The sequence below is a fragment of the Rissa tridactyla genome, chromosome 1 (assembly GCF_028500815.1).
Source record: "Rissa tridactyla isolate bRisTri1 chromosome 1, bRisTri1.patW.cur.20221130, whole genome shotgun sequence".
NCBI classification, from domain to species: domain Eukaryota; kingdom Metazoa; phylum Chordata; class Aves; order Charadriiformes; family Laridae; genus Rissa; species Rissa tridactyla.
Window position 1 is genome coordinate 111,705,322 of NC_071466.1, and position 20,516 is coordinate 111,725,837.

At 36.7% G+C, this 20,516-nt stretch overlaps 1 protein-coding gene across 2 annotated transcripts in view; it reads right to left on the minus strand.

The window, feature by feature from the left end:
• The window catches only part of LOC128900121 (multidrug resistance-associated protein 1-like), a 38,521-nt gene extending 18,013 nt beyond the window's left edge, over positions 1 to 20,508 (minus strand). Inside the window, exons 1-14 of one of the 2 annotated variants that reach the window (XM_054180902.1) lie at positions 19,818 to 20,508; positions 16,539 to 16,878; positions 15,019 to 15,080; positions 12,351 to 12,492; positions 10,781 to 10,938; positions 9,616 to 9,793; positions 7,745 to 7,999; positions 6,159 to 6,224; positions 5,417 to 5,554; positions 3,775 to 3,921; positions 2,464 to 2,548; positions 2,282 to 2,348; positions 1,419 to 1,496; positions 594 to 720 (exon numbers count right to left, since the gene is read on the minus strand). In XM_054180902.1, the coding sequence (XP_054036877.1) occupies positions 594 to 720; positions 1,419 to 1,496; positions 2,282 to 2,348; positions 2,464 to 2,548; positions 3,775 to 3,921; positions 5,417 to 5,554; positions 6,159 to 6,224; positions 7,745 to 7,999; positions 9,616 to 9,793; positions 10,781 to 10,938; positions 12,351 to 12,492; positions 15,019 to 15,080; positions 16,539 to 16,601 (1,566 nt within the window). In that variant the 5' untranslated portion in view covers positions 16,602 to 16,878; positions 19,818 to 20,508. The remainder of the gene's footprint in view (positions 1 to 593; positions 721 to 1,418; positions 1,497 to 2,281; positions 2,349 to 2,463; positions 2,549 to 3,774; positions 3,922 to 5,416; positions 5,555 to 6,158; positions 6,225 to 7,744; positions 8,000 to 9,615; positions 9,794 to 10,780; positions 10,939 to 12,350; positions 12,493 to 15,018; positions 15,081 to 16,538; positions 16,879 to 19,817) is intronic. The other variant, XM_054180910.1, reaches the window with a different exon arrangement.
• Between the last annotated feature and the right edge of the window lie 8 nt (positions 20,509 to 20,516).

Genomic DNA, 20,516 nt, shown 5'->3' on the forward strand with positions numbered 1-20,516 from the left:
CCTCAACTTCATATTCTTCCCCCATCCCCTAACAGTGACAGGACGCTGTACTAGATTTGTACAAGAGTGGATTCTAGTTCAGCACTTATTTTCAAGGCTGATACACTTTTTCAACATTGCCACATCCACTTGCAACAAGATTAACTGATATTGTGCTTATCCATTGGTATTTATTGTCTCAAGCACTGTAGTCTATCATCAGAGGTTAACCTTCTCCATATCTATAATTTATAAAAAAGTTCCCTAAACTCTGTTCTGTGATGGGGACTTTCATTGCTCTATGTAACTACAAGAAAAGTTAAGCTACAGGGTTTCCTATCCCTAGGAGTGCCAGCATCTTTATTCCATGTCTGAATTATATAGATTATAAAAAAAATGAAACTAGCTTGGCAATCACTTAGGTTGAAAAATTGTTACACTGTTAACAAAGTGTCACTGTGTTACTTTTCTTTGAAGACTTAAGCTGGAGCTAGCCTTGACAGTATTTCTACATAAATAGCTGAGGAGGAAAAACGGCATTTTCAAAAGCACTTCTGCTAATCTAGGTATTGAGGAGTGGGGCAGGGTAGGAGGACACGGACAGACTATCTTACTCTTCTCTGAACTGTTCCTTCAAGTTTCTCCATTTCTCCAAGAATTGCAGAAAGAAAAGATGACTTTCCAGATCCAACCTGTCCCACAACAGCAACTAAAGAGCCTTCAGGAATGCTGACACTCAAGCTGGAAATATTGAGGAAGACAAATTAGTTATCTTCTTTGTAAATACTCCATGATGTATGGGTTGTGGTCACTGTAAGAAAGAAATGCTCTATTTTACCCTCAGAACGATGAGAAATTAGTACTTAAGTTTGCAATTATTTTGACTATGTACCGTTCAGAAACTTGCAATAATGGCTTTAAGTATAAATTTATTTTTCTGCAAGTTAAGAGGTTGTACTTTCATCTGGTCACAATAAAATCAAATGGGAGATAGTCTAACCAATAGTCAACCAGCGGTGTTATTGTATTCTTCTCAGGCCTGTGGTTCACATTTCATCTTACTCTGATCATCAACTGGTAGACTTCTCATGTAGCATCTACTGTAGCCAGTGTGTGAAAGGGAAGTGTGTCTTAAGGAAAAAAAATAGCTATTCTGGTAAATAAAAGCTGCCCTTCATTATCTGCATATTTTGCTGTCAAAATAAGTACAATATGTACTCGCAAACTTTAGCATACAGGGACAGCCACGTGCTGATCACTATATCTGTACTCTATGCTATCTGGACCTAAGTGTGTTCTGATTTGAAGGCGCACTTCTAAGATATGCACAGTCCCTTCAGACTCAAGCTTGGAGCACAAATGAGGTAGAGAAAAATTGTACCCAGAGACTATACCAGACTTTAATGAAGTCTGTGTATGATGCTGAAAGCAGCTCATACCTGGATACTATACCGCAGGCTGCGACGGCTGAGATGTGAATACTCAATGTCATGTTATGGGAATCAACCCCCTCAGTCCTGAGAGGAACAGGGCAGACAGTGTGGTGAGAGGGTTAGACTGGGTGGGTCGTAACATCTTAGTAAAATTTAACGGCTGTATAAAGCTTATCAATAGGTTCATCGTTCCACTCCAGAGCTTGGTTACTCCATTTCCTTACTAACCCTCCTATGTGTTCGCTGTGTAGCAGTTTAGCTTAATTTACACCTAAGAAATACCTTGTTAAGAAATGACAAACAAAAAGAGGGATGTTTTCAGGTAAGAGAGTCCACTATGAGAAAAGCAAAATTTTTGTTTGTTTGCTCTTTTGAAGGGAAGCCACAGCCCAATTTTAAGATCAGCATTCAATACAAGGCTGCATGAACTACCTTAACTTACTTGTAGGCAATATAAAATGCCACACTGACAAAAGGGCATCTTGCCAGTTAATGCTCCCCAAAATGCATTTCAGGAAAAAATAATATTGCAGTTAAATCTCCCTTGTGCAAACTGAGGAGAGAGGTGGGAAGGGAAGGAGGGAGGGAGGGAGGAAGAACACTGGCTTCCCATAGCACTTATACAGTGCTATGTTGGAGACCATGCACTTTTATATGGCCCCTCTTGGAGCATCAGGGATACCATGACAGGTTTGACTTTCCAGACTACACTGATCATATGGAATACTCTGTAAAGAATAACTGATGTTCCTTTTGATATGTAACATCATGAACTAGTCTGAATCAGAATACATTAAACCTGATCAAAATCTCTATACGCATCACATTCTGCGAAAGGAGCTCATAACGGTAAGTAAGAAATATCTCACTTTTTTAAGACTGGTAGTCCATTTTTTTCCCAGCGGAAAGAAGCACCAATAAAGCCAACAGCATGATCTGTTGCAGTAAAGAAAAAAGAGCAAAAAGTTGCTAAGCCATCCCCTCAGTTAAGTTTCTTAATGATCATCCATACAAATCCATGACCAATTAAAAATGAATAATAACTGCTTACTTCCGCTATAGTTTGTATTGACATCCTCAGGGTCGAGATCCTCAGCACACAGAAAATCCTCTAAACGGCTCAGAGAAACTTTGGTCTGCAAGATGAACATATATATATATATAAAAAATATATATAAAATATTTATAACATGCCTGTACTCCCTAATATGGAAAAATATATTATTTGTGTTATTTTAAGATAGACAAAAATGGTGTTTAGGTATTTAAAAAATATTTTCCTTAAAGTACTAAACAATCTAAAGTCATAAATAAGTGTATTTTTTTTCCTGAGGTAGTTACAAAGTAACAGAGCATGCTTGACATAGCCAATGTTGTAAAATATAGTAAATCCTTGAATGTCCGGTTCCCCTTACTCAATTAGTTTGTTTTCATAAACTTGTGGTGAAAACACTTTAGCCCTCTTTTTTTAAAACAAAATGAAACAAAACAAAACAACTAGTGCACAGTAACTCTCTTCATATACGGAAGAAAGACAACATTTCACTGCGAGTGCATCATGAGATGTCCATCACTGTGCTGTGACAAAGTGAGATGAAATTATACTTCTGCTAATTTTTAAGCTATTAGAAGTAAACCTTAGGAAAAGACAAGGTTTTGATCTTACAGTATGCTAACCATAAATGAAATCAAATTAGGATGAGTATCTGCTCACAGTGGTTCCCTTCTTTACAAAAAGTTGAGTTGTGTACAAGCTATGACAGAGTCCATTCGTGAGCAGCTCATATACCAATAACACAGTGTTAAAAGCTAGAAGTTCCCAACTCATGGTAACCCTACTGGTGTACCATTAGGTTTGAAGGTTGCTGATAAAGTATCCTCAGTAGCTCTACTTCTTTTTTGTCTACTTCTTTCAGTGGTGACTTGAGAAAAACAGTATTGTAGAGTCCACAATGGGTGTCCCCTACTTGGTACCAAGGGTTCCAATATATAACAATGGCTGAGTGATTTAAACATGTGCAGCCCAAATTGTTCTTACTTTATCTTTGGTGGACTATGAAGAAGAGAGAGAGTTGAGAGAGTAGGAGCAGAAGTTTAGTCTAGCCCACTGAAGGAAGAAAAGTGAGAAACAGAAAGCTCAGTCACAATTAGATGTGCTACCCAATTTTCATTCTACTTAAAAGACTGAGAGTCATCCTTTGAACCGCCTTCATGCTTCTCATTCCACAAAAATACTGTGTGGTTTCATCTCAATAAAATGTAACTTAAAATAATAAAATGACTGAATAACTCCTAAAAATAGATGAAACATGACAGAGTATAAACATCAGCCTTTTATAGCACTTGTTCATAATATGCTTACCTGGGCTACAGCAGAGATCACAGATGGTAAATCAAACAAAGGCAGTCGCAAAATGTTAAATAAAGAAATAGATGTAAAAACTTTAGTTGCTGTTAAAACATTCTCTTTGTCCAGATGAAAGAAGACTCCAAATGTAACCAATGAGACCTTTTAAATAAAAAAAAAAAGAGATATATCCAGAAGCAAAATCACATTACAACTAAAATTTATACACAGATACTATTTTTGTTTGCATTTGAAAGGTGTAGAAACACATTTCTGCTCTTGTATAAACTCTGTAACTACTGCACATGGAAATCATTGCATAGCTGCTATATTGAGTGAAGGAATACTATAATTTTAGCGAGCAAAAAACATGGCTACTGTGTTTGACCCAACCAGATACATATGAAACTGTATGAAGTAATCTTCCCACCTCAGCATATGGCCTTGTTGAACCTCATACCATTCTGAAGAGTTTATAGCCATCCAATGCAACGTTCCAGTTGTGAAAGTCACCTCAGCATGTTTCTGTGATTGCAACTAAATCATAGTTTTCCAGCTGCACAATGGCTTCCAACTCCTCCTCTTTGTTGCCCATGCTGTGTGCATTGCTGTAGATGCACTTCAGTTGAGCTATTGATCCCACCACTTTTTTGGAGGAAGAAGCCCTAATTCCTATGTGACTGTTCTCAGGAGCTTCCATGGTTTCTAACACATCAATAACCCTTTCATCTTTGCTGACGTATGGACCTCCATCCCTGCCTCCACTGAGATGGCAGAGCAAAGGACACCACTAGCACGCCATCCCTCAAATATTGCTGTGCTGCCCTCAGGCTTATCTCTACTGAGCCTGGCTTTACCCCTTTCCCCCTTCAAATCTAGTTTAAAGTTCTTCCAGTGAGCCCTGCTAACTCCTGTTCAAAGATCCTTTTCCCCCTTTGAGACAGGTGTACCCCATCTGTCACCAGCAGGTCTGGTGTTGTGTAGACCAACACCAGATCAAAAACCCCCAAATTCTGCCAGTCACACCAGGCTCAGAGACAGGTATTGATCTGCTGGCTCTTCCTCTTTCTCCCCTCATAATTTCCTGCAACTGAAAGGACAACCTTACCAGTCGTCCCAAGACCCCGAAGTCTCCATTTACTTTCCAACAGAGTTTAACAGAGGGATTTAAAGATTCAAGGATCTGAATGCATTCTTGATAGAATTCCACTGAAACAGGGCTAGGAGGAATTTGGTTCCTATTTTTGGTTGTTTCTTTTTCATGTATTTAGAGGTTTGGTGTTTGAGAAAAGACAGCCAAAAACTACAGATAGAAAATGCATTCCCTTAAAACTTAAAAAAGCAGGAGCATAAAGAAGGTAGTTGATTTTTATGCAATAGAAACAGTATGATTAAAACAGTGAAATGAGATTCAGGAGCTTTGGATTTGATTTCTAACTTTCTACAGAGGTCTTTAAAAGCTTGGTCAATTCATAATCAATCTCATTCTTCTCCAGTCATATACATACTATTAGAACCTGAGAATTCAAATATATTGTGTTGATAAATTTAATGTTTTGAGATACTGTGAGGCAATATTAGTGAGCCACTCAGCTACTAAAGCAATAGTGAACATGAGAAACAGTCCTGTATGAATTAATGTTTTTATAAAACACACCATAAAAGGAATACACGTCAATGTTAGCATGGAGTAAGTCATCAGATGCCCAGATGACTTCAAAACATCCACTTCCCGTTCTCTAATGCTTGTGACCTTCCTTTGATAGGCAGGTTCCCATGCATAAAGTTTGAGGATCTAGACAATCAAACAAACATATTTTAATAAAAAAAAGAAGCAGTGACCATGTTTCAGAAAATAAGCTACAAATGTAATTTTCAAATATTTAGCAATGCCAAGCTACAAAAATTTGAATATTTTACAACTGAAAGCAAGACCTGAGATAACTCAAAATTAGGTTGTTTTTTATGGAAGATATACTCCAGTCACCCTTAATTCTTCAGATTTCAACTTTCTCTTATGTATCATAAATGATGAGCTGGTTTATTTCAAAATAGGACAAATAAGAAAAATGTGACAACTTTTAAAAGTGCTTTTCTTTTATGCTAAAATTTCACTCTGCTAAAGGTTTTTAGACATCTATTAACAGATTTTACATTCTCAGTGAAAATGTGGTAGTAAAATTAATGGATCATGGATAGTAAGTTTTTCAAATCAAATTAAACCAGTAAGTATTTTCCAAAAACCCTTATGTCAAACATTATATTAAAATGTTTTCTCTTTAAACTTTTATCATTATCAGCTGAAATATTACTCACAAAACTTTAGTTTTTAAAATAAATTTCTATCTTTACAACCTAACAAAAAGAAAACCCAAACCCCTTATTAGCCGTGTCATTACCTTTATTCCATGTAACATTTCACTTAGTAGCTTGACTCGTTGATCTGAATACCTCATTTGGCTTTTCTGGTTAAAAGACAGCAATGTTTTCATTTTCGAATGAGCAAAACAGTTTGGAAAGTAAAATATGCAGTGTACTGTAGATAATAAATACATTTTACGCTATTTTTACCTTGAAAAACACACTAGCATTGCAGTTATACCATTTTCAGATATATATGTAGTAAAAAAAAATCATTAGATAGGATAAAGGATTAAATAGAATAAAATAACATTTTTCCCCTAAAATATCTTAAAGAGTGTATTTCAATTTTTGTCCTTTGTATTTTTCTTCACATTGAATTAAAATTGTAACAGGCTTCCAGTTTCCACAGTGTTCAGGAACGATAATATGATTTTAATCTTCAAAATCCCTAAGCAGGTTAATAGAGACAGTAAAAATATAGGATAACACTACATACACACATTTACAAACACATACATAACACTATATCACGGAATCACGGATGGATATGGATACAAAACACTGTATACATATATATGTATATATATAGGAGAAAGTTAGGAAGAAAGTTTCCTATGTTCAATGTTTCCTATGATCAATACATTCTTATTGAAAGAACCAAGCAAAGAAACACAGAAATTCTTCTCACTCCTATGCTATACTCAGCCTCTTCTGCATCTCACATTTTTAAAATACTATTTAACGCCTCTTTAATGTTTTGAGTCTTATTCAAATACAACAACAAGTTGCCAACTTTTAGAAAGAATTATTTTGTTGTCCTTTGTATTTCTTCTCTATCTGTCATATCACAGTAGGGATCTAAGTGCATATGTAGCTGCTGCACCTCACCTGCAAGAGAGGTGAAAGGGGTTTTGGGTTTTTTTCAATCACCCTAAAGTGTCACAGCCTTACAAAAGAATCAGTGGAGACCCAGAGTCTTCACTGTACGTTGCACCATCAAAGGCAGAGTAAGACAGAGACAAATGATTGCCTTGATAGCAATGCAAAACTCAGCGTTGTAGTTTGTTGTTTTCTTTTCACTGGACCTCACAGAAATTGTCATAGTAACAGGCAAGACAGTACCAAGAGAACTGTAGCATCAGAGAAGCAGAAAAGAAGTCAGAACACATGCAGTACCTCTATGGGAATTCCCATAATCTCAGGAGAATGTGCTGTATTTGAGTAGAGCAGCTTAGCCTCAATAATTAAAGTGGAAGAGGGCCATAATCCTACAAAATCCCTTATTTAATAGAATTAACTCATGCAATATGAAAAAAACATAGCTGTTTCCTAAATTGAGTCATACAGTAATTTCTACTAATCAAAAGTATTGTTTCAGTATAATGAAAATTTAGGTATCCAACCTAAATACAAGTTTAGCCAGCAAACATATGTCTTTCTTACTGCAGTTATGTTTTCCCCCTCAACAAAACCAGCTGTGGCTTAGCATTGTTTCTTTGTTTTGGGTTTAATTTAGATGTACCAAGAGTATTCCTATACATGCATAATTTATCCCCCCCCCCTTTATTCTTATATTATGACAACTTAACCTGTCCTTATTATGATTTTTTAAATATCTCACCTTCAGTCTTTTTACTTTGGCTGCAATTAGCGCGTTTATAGGTATAACCAGAAGCAGCACTGCAACACCTGCTAGAACTGAGGGCCCAAGTTCTTTCCAGAGAAAGACAACTGCCATGATGATCTGAAAAGGTGCTGACCACAACAGGTTGATGTTCACAGTTAGCTCCATGAGTTGCTGAGCATCTGCTGACATCAGGTTAACAATTTCCCCGGTTGTATAGTTTCGGCATGAGGAATTTGCTAAAGTTAAGGCCTGCAACCAGAAAATACAGAGGTCACAAAAATCAACAATTTTGATTTAGCTGCCCAGGAGAAGGCAAAAGGACAGTAATTAGAGCAAAGCTGAACTCTGTGAAACAGACTTGCAACTCTTTATAGTAAATTAGCAGGACAACACAGTGCAAAGAAGGCACAGAAAGCCTCAGCTTTGGCCTAGCTTGGAACCTCCCAGTGCAGGAACCAGCAACAGCAGGCTTCACAGCAAGCACGTGTACCATCTCACCGTGGCAGGCAGATACTGCAAGTCCCAGGTGTTACGGGACTGACACCCTGACTGACACCCTGACTGACACCCTGACGCACACCCACACACACCCACACCCACACCCTGACACACACACCCTGACACACACACACACACACACACTTTTCCACTGTGTTACCTGTATCTCCCACATGTAACAAGAGGTGCTGCAGCAGCTCACTGCAGCATCCATCCCACGTGCAAAGCACAACCTGACCCAGCATTCACTAATCAACTCTACTCAGAAAGGGGAAGAAGCTGTATCTCTACCCTGTAGTTGTGGAAACTTGCCAGAAGACATGCCCACCCCACCTGGAGCCTGTATTTGCCTGTTTCATGATCTGGTGTACTGACACACCTTGATAGGTGACTTGAGAGAATGAAGTCCTTTATTTAACTGTTTTGCAATTTACAAGTAAAATTTTGTGTATGGTTCAGAAAATACTTGAGAGGTCTATGTCAAAAGATTGGTTTGACTCTCTTGAGAAAAGAGACTATATTTTAAATTATCAAAGAAGTAATTTATTTCGGATTTGCATTATTTTTTGTCTTCCTTACCTTGTGCTTAAGAGTTAAATACTGCAGTAAAAATACCAAGGTGCCATGTTCATAAAGTAAACTAAAAATGCAGCACTGAGAAACCAGCTTCATCTCATATGCTACATATTAACAGTATAGCAAACACCTTTATTTTTTGCAGGTCAGACAGCTACTTTTACTTCTACATTATTAGCACCTTCATTTCTTGTAGCTAACAATGCTGCCACCTCAGCATATTTTACGAAAGGCCGGGTAAGTCATAAACAGATTTCCACAGCAGTTAGCTATCTTTTAAACATCTGGAAAACAACAAACCTACGAGGTATTCAACTGAACAGAAAATCAATTTCACTAAAATCAGGAGTGAAATTTCAACTTCCAAAGGCAACAAGGTGGCAAACTTCTGCTTCTCATATTCACTACTATTATATAGTAAAAACAGTGATCACATATATCCTTCTTTTTCCCAGACATCCGACCTAAAAAGCTTTCCCGATTCATACAGTAAATTTGGGAAATTAACCCATACTCAAAATAGGAAGAGTTCATTTTCCACATATATCTCCAATATTATGTCTGTACCGGTGGCTGGCAAAAGTATGTAATTTCAGGATTATAGTCTTATAATAGAAATGCTGCTGAAATTCCAAATTATTATAAATAAACAATCATCAAAATATAAAGTCAATCTGTTAGCCTGTCACCAGTGTATAAAGTTCTGGGTTTGATCATGCTGATAAGCATACTGTCTTTTAACAATGTTTATAGTAGTTTTGGTTTGAAAGAAATGTAGAATATATGATTACCTTTTTGTATATCAGGCCAACAACTGCAGTCTTGATTTTGACTGCAGTAAGCAGGTTGTTACGCTGGTATAACTGATGGAGAAGAGTTTGTGAGAGAACTACAAAAAACAGGGCAACAGCATAGCCATATCCACTCCCGTATGAACTAGGATTATTTTCACTGACCATTATCATTGCTCTGAAAAGGAGGAAAAACACATTTTAAATCCTGTGCATTAGGTTAACAACTGACAATAAGAAGTTCAATAAACTGACATACTGGCAACTTCTTTAAGTCCATTTTGGATCCAGCTATGGTGGAAGGCCATAAATACGATGTTAAAAAAGGCAGGTCTTACCTGTGTTTTCCAATTTGTTAGCTTAGAAAAAATTCCTGAATCCTATTCTAGACATGAATGTGCTATTGCTTACTTCACTGACAATGGAGTACAAATAAAAAATGGCATAAAATAAAAAAGAAAAAATTAGATATTTGAACTTAAAAAGGTTGTAACTACCAACCATGAAAATGAGAGAGGAAAAAAAAAGTCTAGTGGAAAATTCTTATTTTTGTGTTAATAAAAGGTTATCTTAAATAACCAGCAACTCTGATGTCTTCAAACAGATTTTATGGTTAACAATTTTGTTCAGGATTACACTGATTAAGAGTATAGTTTGGAGGTTAACAATAACTCTGTTAGTTTACTCTTTTCTTTATAAATACTTTTGATTTGATATTTTTGATATTTGGTATTTGATAAATTCTTAACACCTCTATGGTAAGCAAGATGTCTAAAACCCACTTCCATCAACCTCATGGTACCAAAAACATGATAACAATAGTGTCATTGCAGTTTTGCATTTTGCAGGGAAGTTAAATATCTTGGTACTCGCATTTTTCCTAACATTTGATTTTGTATATAAATATGTTAAATCCTTAAATACAATAGTGCGGAATTGAACTTCTGCTGATTTTGTCTCAGTTGTTAGACTAAGAAATTACTGATTTCTCTGAGCGGTCCTTCATTAAATCATTTTTAGATAATCAGGGGGCGGGGAGAGGAGCAGTGAATAAAATCTTTACACATCTAAGCTGTTGTTTAGTTTGGTTTTGATATTGGTAACCCTTTAGCTTTATAACTACTGTTACTCTCTGAACATAATGTGAAACACATTAAAAACTTACTTCATTAATTGTGGACTCATGAAAGCCAGAATGTCAGCTGTAACTTTCAGAAATGCAACTTTTATCAATACAAATTTAAATGTTTGCCATAATGGCAAAATCAAAGATGGTTTATGGAAACTTGTTTTCTTAAATAGCACTCTTTTGATGTAAGAAGCCTGCAAGATTACAAAAATATGTACAGAATTAAGAGAAAAAAATATCTTTTAACTTCACACACATATACAAATATAAAATATGCAAAATTAGAGTATCCCTCTAAAGCCACGACTGTACTTATGATCTGAAAAAGTGCATTTTCTACAGTTAGAAGAAAAGCTTTGAGGAAAGAAATGAAGTCTGGCTTTATTTAGCCTGGCTAGCAGTCTTTCAGGAACGGATAAGTATCATTTCTCAGGTTGCCCCAATTATCCACAAATATAATTAGAAAATAATTTAATCCTTAAAGGATTATCACAGGTCAAAAAAACTGTATCAGAAAAACAGAGATAAGCTTCAACATAAATGCATTATCATTTATAGCAGGCTTACAGCAACTTTATATTTAAGGTTGAACAACCCTTCTATTCTTCCAGAATATTTTCAGTTGTCAAGTAACTATTTTTTTCAGCTTGGATTTAGCTCAGGCAATTGCAAATATTTTTACAAAGTCTCAAAAAAAGTTAGCCTTTCTTAATTACCACAGTGATGAAGGACAGGATATTTTTTACAGAATAATTACGGATTTTTTTTACTTGAATAACAAAACCAATATCTGAATTAAAAATTATACTTATTGAAAAATACTTTTGAATGCTTTGGTAGAAAGGGTTTTGGTGTGTATACCATGAGTGAAAGAAAGGGCAAATCTACAAATAGATAAGAAAAATACTGAAGAGATGCAGTAGGTCAGACTCTGCAGGAGCCCTCTTCTCAGTAAGTTATTAAAAAAACAAAAGCTACACTCTTACTGGATTTATAGAGGGCTCTCTTCTAACTTCCTAGCACTACAGAGCTCCTAGTGCACTTCAACTACAAAAAAAAAAAAAAAATAACTGTGACTGAAAGCATCAAGGGTTCACATGAAAATCACACAGGATAACTCAAGCAAAAAACCCAAAATATCTGTAAAACTCAATATTGTTAAACTTAAAGAAAACTGAAGCCTATGTTGTGTGTTCTGTAAGCCAGAGTGTCTACTGATAAGCAAGCTGATAATAGACTTTTCTACCTATCTGAAAAATAGATGCAAAGATAAAACCCCAGAAAACAGACAAGTTCAGAGAGGAATTAGTCAGACAGTTTTAACAAAGATGGTAATTAATCACCAAAATAAAAGTCATGGTAGATTCCATATCACTTGAAGTATTAAGATGTAACTGGATAACTTTCTAAGAGGTAAGTTTGAACTTAAACAATGTAGAAAAATCCTGTAGCCACACTAGAGATCACCAATCACAACACTGAATGGCCTTTGTGATCAACAAAATGCAGGCTGTTCAACAAACACCAAGATCTTAGAAATCATCTCCACCTTCTAGAGTCCTCAAATTTAGAAACAGATATTGCTTATTGTCAGAATTATAACTACCGTTAATCCTGTGGTAGATTTCTGGATTTCTTTCCTCCATTGCTTTTCAAATTTAGGACACACACTGTACGGTGAATCGCTTTCATTCAGCTCAAAAAGGTCATCCCTCTCCAATGGCTTCTTATAGCCTATAGATATTAGTCTGAAAGCAAGCGATGAATTTAGATAGCATGAAATACAGCAGAAAAAAAAAGCAGAACTTTGATATCATTTGATATCATTGATGATATCATTTAGTGTATATAAATGAACTCTATAATCAAAATAATGTATGTAATCCTATAAAGGGTACAGACTAAACAGTGGAACATACTTACAGTCACCTTAAATACACTGAAATTCACCTGAAGTAAAAAGAGCCCAAGCAGATTGTCACATCTGAACAGCAAATTATGCGGAACCTTTGTACCTCAGAATCGTTTTATATTTTTTATTGCATATTTCTTTATAGGAAAATATACTATTTCATTTAAAAAAAAGAAAGTGTGTAGCATCATTACCCACTTATTCTTGAGATCTGGAATGAAATACCTTTTCTATCACAGGACTGCATTATGTTGTGACTTATCTTTAACAAAGGTCACAACCTTAAACTACTGGGTTTCTGCACAACTACAACAGAAGTTTCCTTACAATAGATCTTCAGCTGTTAGGATTTTGTTTTAACAAAGTGCTTTTACCCACTTAAGTGTCAACAAAACCTAAAATTGGTCTTAAAATGGAAAAATAGGGCTGATGAATACAGTGAACCTACAGGAACTTTGAAAGAACAACAGAGGATTTGGAATTTTTGATGACTGTATCAGGTTTAGGGCAACTCAAAGCAAATCATGCTATACCATTTCTGAGGTGGGGATTAACGTTGACAATGTTGTCTAACTTAAAGTATGTCAGCGCTGGGCTTGAGGCTAATGTGTGTGCCATTATGCTTATCACAGGACAGAAAATAAGACTCAGAAACACTTTTTTGGAGGTTGTAAAATTCTGATTGTGGGTGGACCTCACTATCCCCAAGGGCCACCCAAACATCTACGGAAGCTGCAACATTAATCCAAAGTGAATTTGCCTTAGGCTTGATAAGTGAAGGCAAAAATAACACAGCTTCTCTCTAAGAGAGACAGCTTTTGAGACCGGTGAGGAAAGCAGACCAATTGGTACTTGAGTGGGAACTGTTGTTTAAGAATTCTGCATAACTCATCTCAGTGCTAAAACTCACTGCTGCCAGAGGATAAATAGATTTACCAAATGCCCTTCACACTGTAATCTCCAGACTGCCTGAATTCTAAAGAAACATAATATAGCATTATGGGTTTATTATATAACAATTAATTCGAGACTTCCTCATTTAGATTGCAAGCACTTAAGGCACGTATATATTAGCCATAATTTATTGTGTTTGCTTGTGACTGGAAAGAGGGAATATAGCTAATGTCAGAACATTAGTTTAATCGCATCCAGGTAGTTATTTCGTAACTAAACAAGTTCTCACTGAGTAGAACTGAAATCCATTTTTTCCCCCCTCTTCTTTTGTTAAACATTATTGAATTGGTTAAAAAATACAAAGGACAGCCTAGCTTGAACGTTTGGGTGAGCACTGTGACATAATGAACAAATAAATGTCATATAGAAGCGCTGCACTTAGTATACTTCAAAACTTTCTTGAAAAACTGCAAATTTGTATTTATTGTATAGAATGTAAGGACTGGTAAAAACCGCAGCTACTCTAAAACTGATTGTGAACTCCTAACTTCAACAGGGCCAGAGTTTAACCAAATACTCTGAATCCTTGAAACAATCTGATTATTTTGTCTCAGTTTATTAATAGCAAATACTGTTTCTGTTTTCATTTTTTCCTTAAAATTAATAATATTGAATAAAGCAAGAAACAGTTACAATACTCTTAAAATGTTTTTCTCACTTTTAGATTTTTGAGGTGTATATGTATGACTCAAATGATTTTTAAAGAAGAAAAAAAATGTTAAAAATGAGTAACAGTCACAAGACGTAACACATGAAATTGTTTGAAATAACATCCAAAATATTAAGTGACAGGAACCTGCATGACTTGATATAGTTGAGCTTTCAGTTCCTATTTTTGAGTGGAAAATTTCCTCAGAAGCTGAGAGACTTTATTGGTGTTTATGAGCAGGTGATCTACAGTAATAACACGCGGTCTGCCGTAGAAGATGGACAAAAACAAGCATGAAATTGGCTACTTGGAAAATACCTTAAATGTACTGTTGAATATTTATTCCTGGAGATCTAGCAAATTGTTCTATCACTACATGGAGTCTAAAGGAAATCTTATTTTAATTTTTGTCTATTGCCAAACTTTACACAGACAATAAATGAAAAAGGATAGCCTAATTTGGTCTATTATATCCCATTGTGTAAAAATATTGTCTATTGTGACAAGAACATTGTGTTTAGTTATTAAAATATTAATGTTTTAAATAATGCCATTAGATAATGCATAAAATGACTGTTACTATGTATAAAAAAAAATTTGAATGTAATCTCTAAAAATTGTAAACTTTGATTTTTGTACAAACAGCTAACAGCAATCAGGCTCAGGGCCAAGCTAGAATGATGGCGTGGAAAGTAAGCGTGTGCTCAGTAATTCTGTGAGCATCAATGAACATCAACAAGCAGTTTATTAAATTCTCACCTGCTAAACCAGGAATATGTTACTTTACTGAAGAAAAAAACATTTTCTTCAGGGCTGCATTTCTGTTTAAAAAAGACAAAAGGAAAAAGTATCAATGTTACTTGAAAGACTGAAGAAAGAGTTGGGTTTGTTTTTTTTTCTTTTACTAAACATGTAGTTTTCAGGAGCTATTTAATTCTGACCTATAATAAGGTCTATACTAACACTTCTTTATCTGTTACCTTCTCCTACCAATACACTCTACCACAAGATATGAAGAATGAAAAAGATGTACAGTGTCATGACTTACTAGAACAACTTAACTTGCTGTAAGATGGTATTAACCACTACCTTAGCTTGATTTTACACTGTTTACACATACCCATGAGTATGATCACACCAACAGTAAAGCATGGGAGTTGGACTCGATGATACTTTTGTGTCCCTTCCAACTTGAGATATTCTATGATTCTATGTCCAATACTAGCGAACCTTCCTTAAATCTTTGGCAGTGAAAATCCTGTGGTTTTTTTCCCTGCATTTGAAAACCTAGCTATTGGAAGTTATTAACTGCTAATACCTAAAGAACAGCAAACTCCTTTCAGACTGTAAGAGACGAAGTACTACGAACATGTACTGTTCACATAAATGATAAGCATATGAGACTTGTGCACAATGCCAAGTCATTGGAGATAAACGTAATAGACGCAAATATGAACTCTCCCATACTTCTTAAGGAATGTGTATCCACACCCAAGAGTGACTTCTGCACACCTAGGGAGTAAATTCTGTCCCTTAGTAATTACGGTGTTAAAATAGGTTTTTTTACCAAAGATGCAGTTACAGTTCTTTTCGGTAGATGGTGTAAAAACCCCACCGATCAAAAACGTATGCCGCGGGTGCTCTGAGATCCTGCATATTTTCCACAACAGTTTTTCTTGTACTTTCAGTGAAAAGCCAAATTATTAGATGATAATCCAAGAAACAAATATGCAACAAGTAGGTACGTAACAAACTTCTGTAATGAGTACATCTGCCTGTGCATCTGCTTGCCTTTCACTATCAGATGTAAACGTTTACCACGGTCTATTACGATTTCTGAATTTTACCTACAAACAGCGTCGTTTGTTTGAACTATCGCTTTTTAACTACTGAAGAACACTGCAGAAGTCTTGGGCACGAACATTCCCCGCCCAAATCCGTGGCACAGCTCCTATTTTCTTAAGAATGACAAGAACTATCGAACGAAACCCCGGCCTAAAGATTCCTCCCTTCTCAGAAATGCGAAGGATACACCCCGCGACAGTATCAGTGGCCATCGGCTGCATTTCTTTTTGAGGTAGAACCCAGCACGAATCCTACAGGAAATCCCACCAGGTTTAAAGCAGCCACCTGTGGCTGCCCCGGGAGGGAGCCCGTGGCTACCAGCGGGGCCCCTCGGTAGCCACCGGCTCCCTCCCGGGGCAGCCGTCATGCCCTGGCAGGGGGTCACCCTGCCCTCAGCCCCATCCATAACGCCTCCTCCCCGCTCACCATCTCACCTTCTTGCCGGTGTGACTCGGGCGCTGGCAGAAGCCACCCTGCTTCCCTCCTGAGGCGGCCATGGCTGCCGAGAGCCTCCCCGGGCAGGCGTTGGAAGCGGCCGTCTGGAGGAGCGGGGAGGGCGGCACTGCCTCTGCCTTCCCGCCAGCCTGGCTCCAGCAAGGCCCATCAGGTGCCTCAGCATTGCCGTGAAATGGGACTTTGTGCCCCAAAAAGGCCACCGGCAGCCCATCGTTCTGGTCTCCTCGGTGTCGTGTAATGCCAGGCCAGATGTGTCTTTTACCAGTGGGCAGGAGAGGGAACGGCCCGTGGTGGTGTCCCTAAATAAGGGCTCTTCACCTGGTGTGTAAAAAAAAAAAAAAGCAATCAGCACACCGACTCAAGATATTTATTTCAATTCTGCCGAATTGGGTGCCGGGAGTTTAACAGCAGCCAGCACACCACACGTTTCTGACAGTCTGGTATTTGTAGTGATAAGATGCAGGTGATTGGTGAGCTATATAGTTCCTTTACTATCCCGCATCATACATATGCATTCAAGTTAATGTTTTAAATGTTTTGGGAGATCCCTTTAATTAGCGTGCTTATTATTTACAAAAGGCTGTGTGTTTTAATATTATAAACTCCTAAGGCTTCTCTAGGACACAGTCTTATCTGGACTCCATTCCAAAGACTATATGTCTTGTCACCCTTTACTTAGACCAGGAGTGTACTCCCTCTGTGGGCCCTGTTCGCCTTCAGTAAGCTTTCGATATGGTAATCCTTCAACAATTCAATTTCTTTGATCTAAGTTCCAGTTAATTGTTTCTACATCTAGTCCAGCTGGATGTGCAAGGACACAATTAAGTTCACTTGTGCAAAAGTCCATGTGCAAAAGGCCCAATTAAATATTAATTTCAGGGGTTCAGCTAAAGTTCAATCAAATTTCTATTACAATTTTAACCATATTCTTTTGACATCAGTGGCGTGTGTGCATCGTATCTTGTGACTAAAAATAGGAAAAAAATTATTTTTTGTTTTTACTAGCTCTTAGCTGGATATCTGCTACCAGAAGTTCATTAGTGCATCAGAAAATTACAAACGACAACAGTACTTTTGTCTTAGAGTTGGGCCCACAGCACTGAGCCACCTCGTGACACCCACTGTGCCTCCCACCTAGAGCAGGGCACTGCAGTGCCGCGGCTGCTGAATAAATCCAACTTAAAACTTTTGGATAAAATACAGAAAGCATGTGCTCGCTATCGACTGAACTGCTCGCTCCACCTGGGATGGGCAGGTGAAAGGCCAGCTTGTCTCTGGAACCAGGCTGCTGCAGCACTGGGAACTCCATCAGAACCCATACCAGATAAGCAAGTTTTGACCTTTTTTACTGCTCAATACTTTCTGGTTTTGCTTTTTGGAAGCTTCGTACAGCTTGCTCACTAGCATTTAAATGTAAAGACAGGTAGAGGGAAGCTAGAATAGTAATTTCCATTGCTGTGTTTTTTTCCTGGACATAAAGTTTTTCCAAAAGTTAGTAAAAATCTGGATCTTGATCTTACTCTATAATTAATACAGCACCTCCCCTTTGACTCTTGTTGACCTGGCACATTGCCAACTTAAATGAGAACGCATCACTCACTGTGACCCTGATTTGTCCAAAGTTTGGGAGATTGTAACGGAAATCACTATGCACTGCATTCCATATCATAAAATACAGAGAAAAAAGTCTAAACGCAAGACCAATGTGACAGCAGAGAAAGCAAAATTTTGTGGCCAGATAGAGCGTGGGAACTGAAAGACCAGGAAAAAATAAGAATAATTTAGAATCAGAACTAGCATAGAAAACATTCATTCATATTCATACAGAATTTTAAAAAGTGGCTAAAACAGATAGGGGGTTGAATAAATACTTGGTCAAGAGCAAACTCAAGTGGGTTTTTTTTTGTTTCCAGTATTTTATTTCTTAAACATGGTGACAATGTAATTAAAACAACAACAGGGCCCTGACTAAAGTGATATCTTAAGTTAACAGATGTAAACATGAAATTTATTTATGGCTAAAGTAATTTTAGCACATTCCCACATGCCCAGCTTTTCTTCTTTTAACACACTGATGAGTTTTAAGTAAGCGGATATTGAGAGGTATTAAAATCTGTACTTCCTTCAGGAAAAAAAAAAGACTAGGAAGAGGGTAAGAAAAAATATTTCTGTAGAAGAATTGTATTGATATTTTATCAGCAATATGCAATATGATCCTCCTTGACATTCCTTTTGTAGAGTATAATTGCATAGAACAGATTATCTTATCTATCCACTGGGGAAGTCTGGCAAGGACACATAGACATGACTAAGCTTCTCTTTCTGTAGGCTAACTCTGGTTTAGGCATCCATCTGTTTTCTCTTTTGTCTGATGACCTTCACTTCTAACTTAAGTTAGTGTTAACATATTCTTCCTCGACTCGATTATATTTAAATTTCTGTAACATAAGGAACAGGTTGAAAGAAATCCACTGTATTTTACTTGTTAACTTTTTCCATTAGTGCGGCAGCTTTTGTGATCAGTGACTTACTGGTATAATGTCAGCACTATCTTCCAACAGAAGTTAGATTACATTCACATAGCTTAGTCCTAAAGTTACTGGTGAAGAAAAAAAAAAAAAAACAAACCAAAAGTATAAAGGGGCAAGTGTTTTCGTGGAAGGGTAGAGGAAAAAAGTGAAAGGGATTAGGCAGACGAAACAAGTTTCTGAAAACATTAGGCATAAATCTTATTTAAGGCACAGACTTTTGTTATGTAAATTCTTTATAGAGAAGGTTGAATTCAGTTGCCAATGACATTCCAAGGGTGCCATACTGTGGCGTTATAGGGATGTCTCTTCGGCTCAAGAAGTAACCCCTTTGGGAAGTTAAAAGCAGTGTCTTGACAAAGTGATTTTATTAGCTGTAATTTATCTTATCAGACAAAAGAGAAATCATTGCAAGCTAAATGTTCTTCCATTTCTGAAACTTATTTGGGTTTGTAAAACACACCACCTTTAAACCAGTAAACTTGGATATTCTTTCTCAATACCAGCATAAGGATGAAAAGTATTCCTTTCAAGCAACCCAACGTTATAACCAAGGAAACTGATTTTAACAAAACCAAAATCCTGTTTTATTGTCAGGTTCAACTTGAAGCCTACACCTAGTCTGAACAGAAGGCTTAACTTTAAACAATATTAAATAGCAGAAAACTGAGTGTTTTGCTTTCTCATATAACAGGATCTTAAGAGTGTTTTACCTGTACTGCATCATACCTCCATATCTGTCTATAGGTTGTTGGTGGCAGTTGTGAAAGACAGTAAATAGGTCATTTGACTTCTTCGATTCATCACAGTATGAGATAGTTTATTCTTCCTCTGCTAAACAAGGGAAAAACTTTTCTTCTTAAGAGGTAGTACTAACTCCACTGACTCATGCTGTTGTGCTGTCAATCAGATGAGATACTCATTGATTTTTTCATCCATTTGTTACAATGAAGATTTAGATTCTCAAATAAGCAAATAAAACACTAGAGAGTAACTTTATATAAAGATGCATATATATGCATGTAGTTCTAGTCAATACATGCTGCAGCCATAAAGTATATACATTCAATTGGGTATTGACACATATGTAAGTCTTGTAGTTAGTGCAAATGCTCATATTTTACCTCATATTTACTACTGGAAAACAAAACCAGTTCCAATAACCATACAAGGTGATTCTAACCGAAAATAACAACAGCTAAGTCAGAAAAAAAAGTTATAGGCATTGATACTTCGGTGACGAGCACATCTCTGATGTTTCACTTAGAATTTCTAGCCCACTCACTTTCTTCAATGGCTCCAGAAAATTCTTACACCATTCACAAAACTACATTCCACATGTGATGGAATGCTTAATGAGTGGCTGAAATTATGCATTTTCATAAAGTTTCTATATCAGTGAAATAGTAGCCTTCCATGATTCGGGGG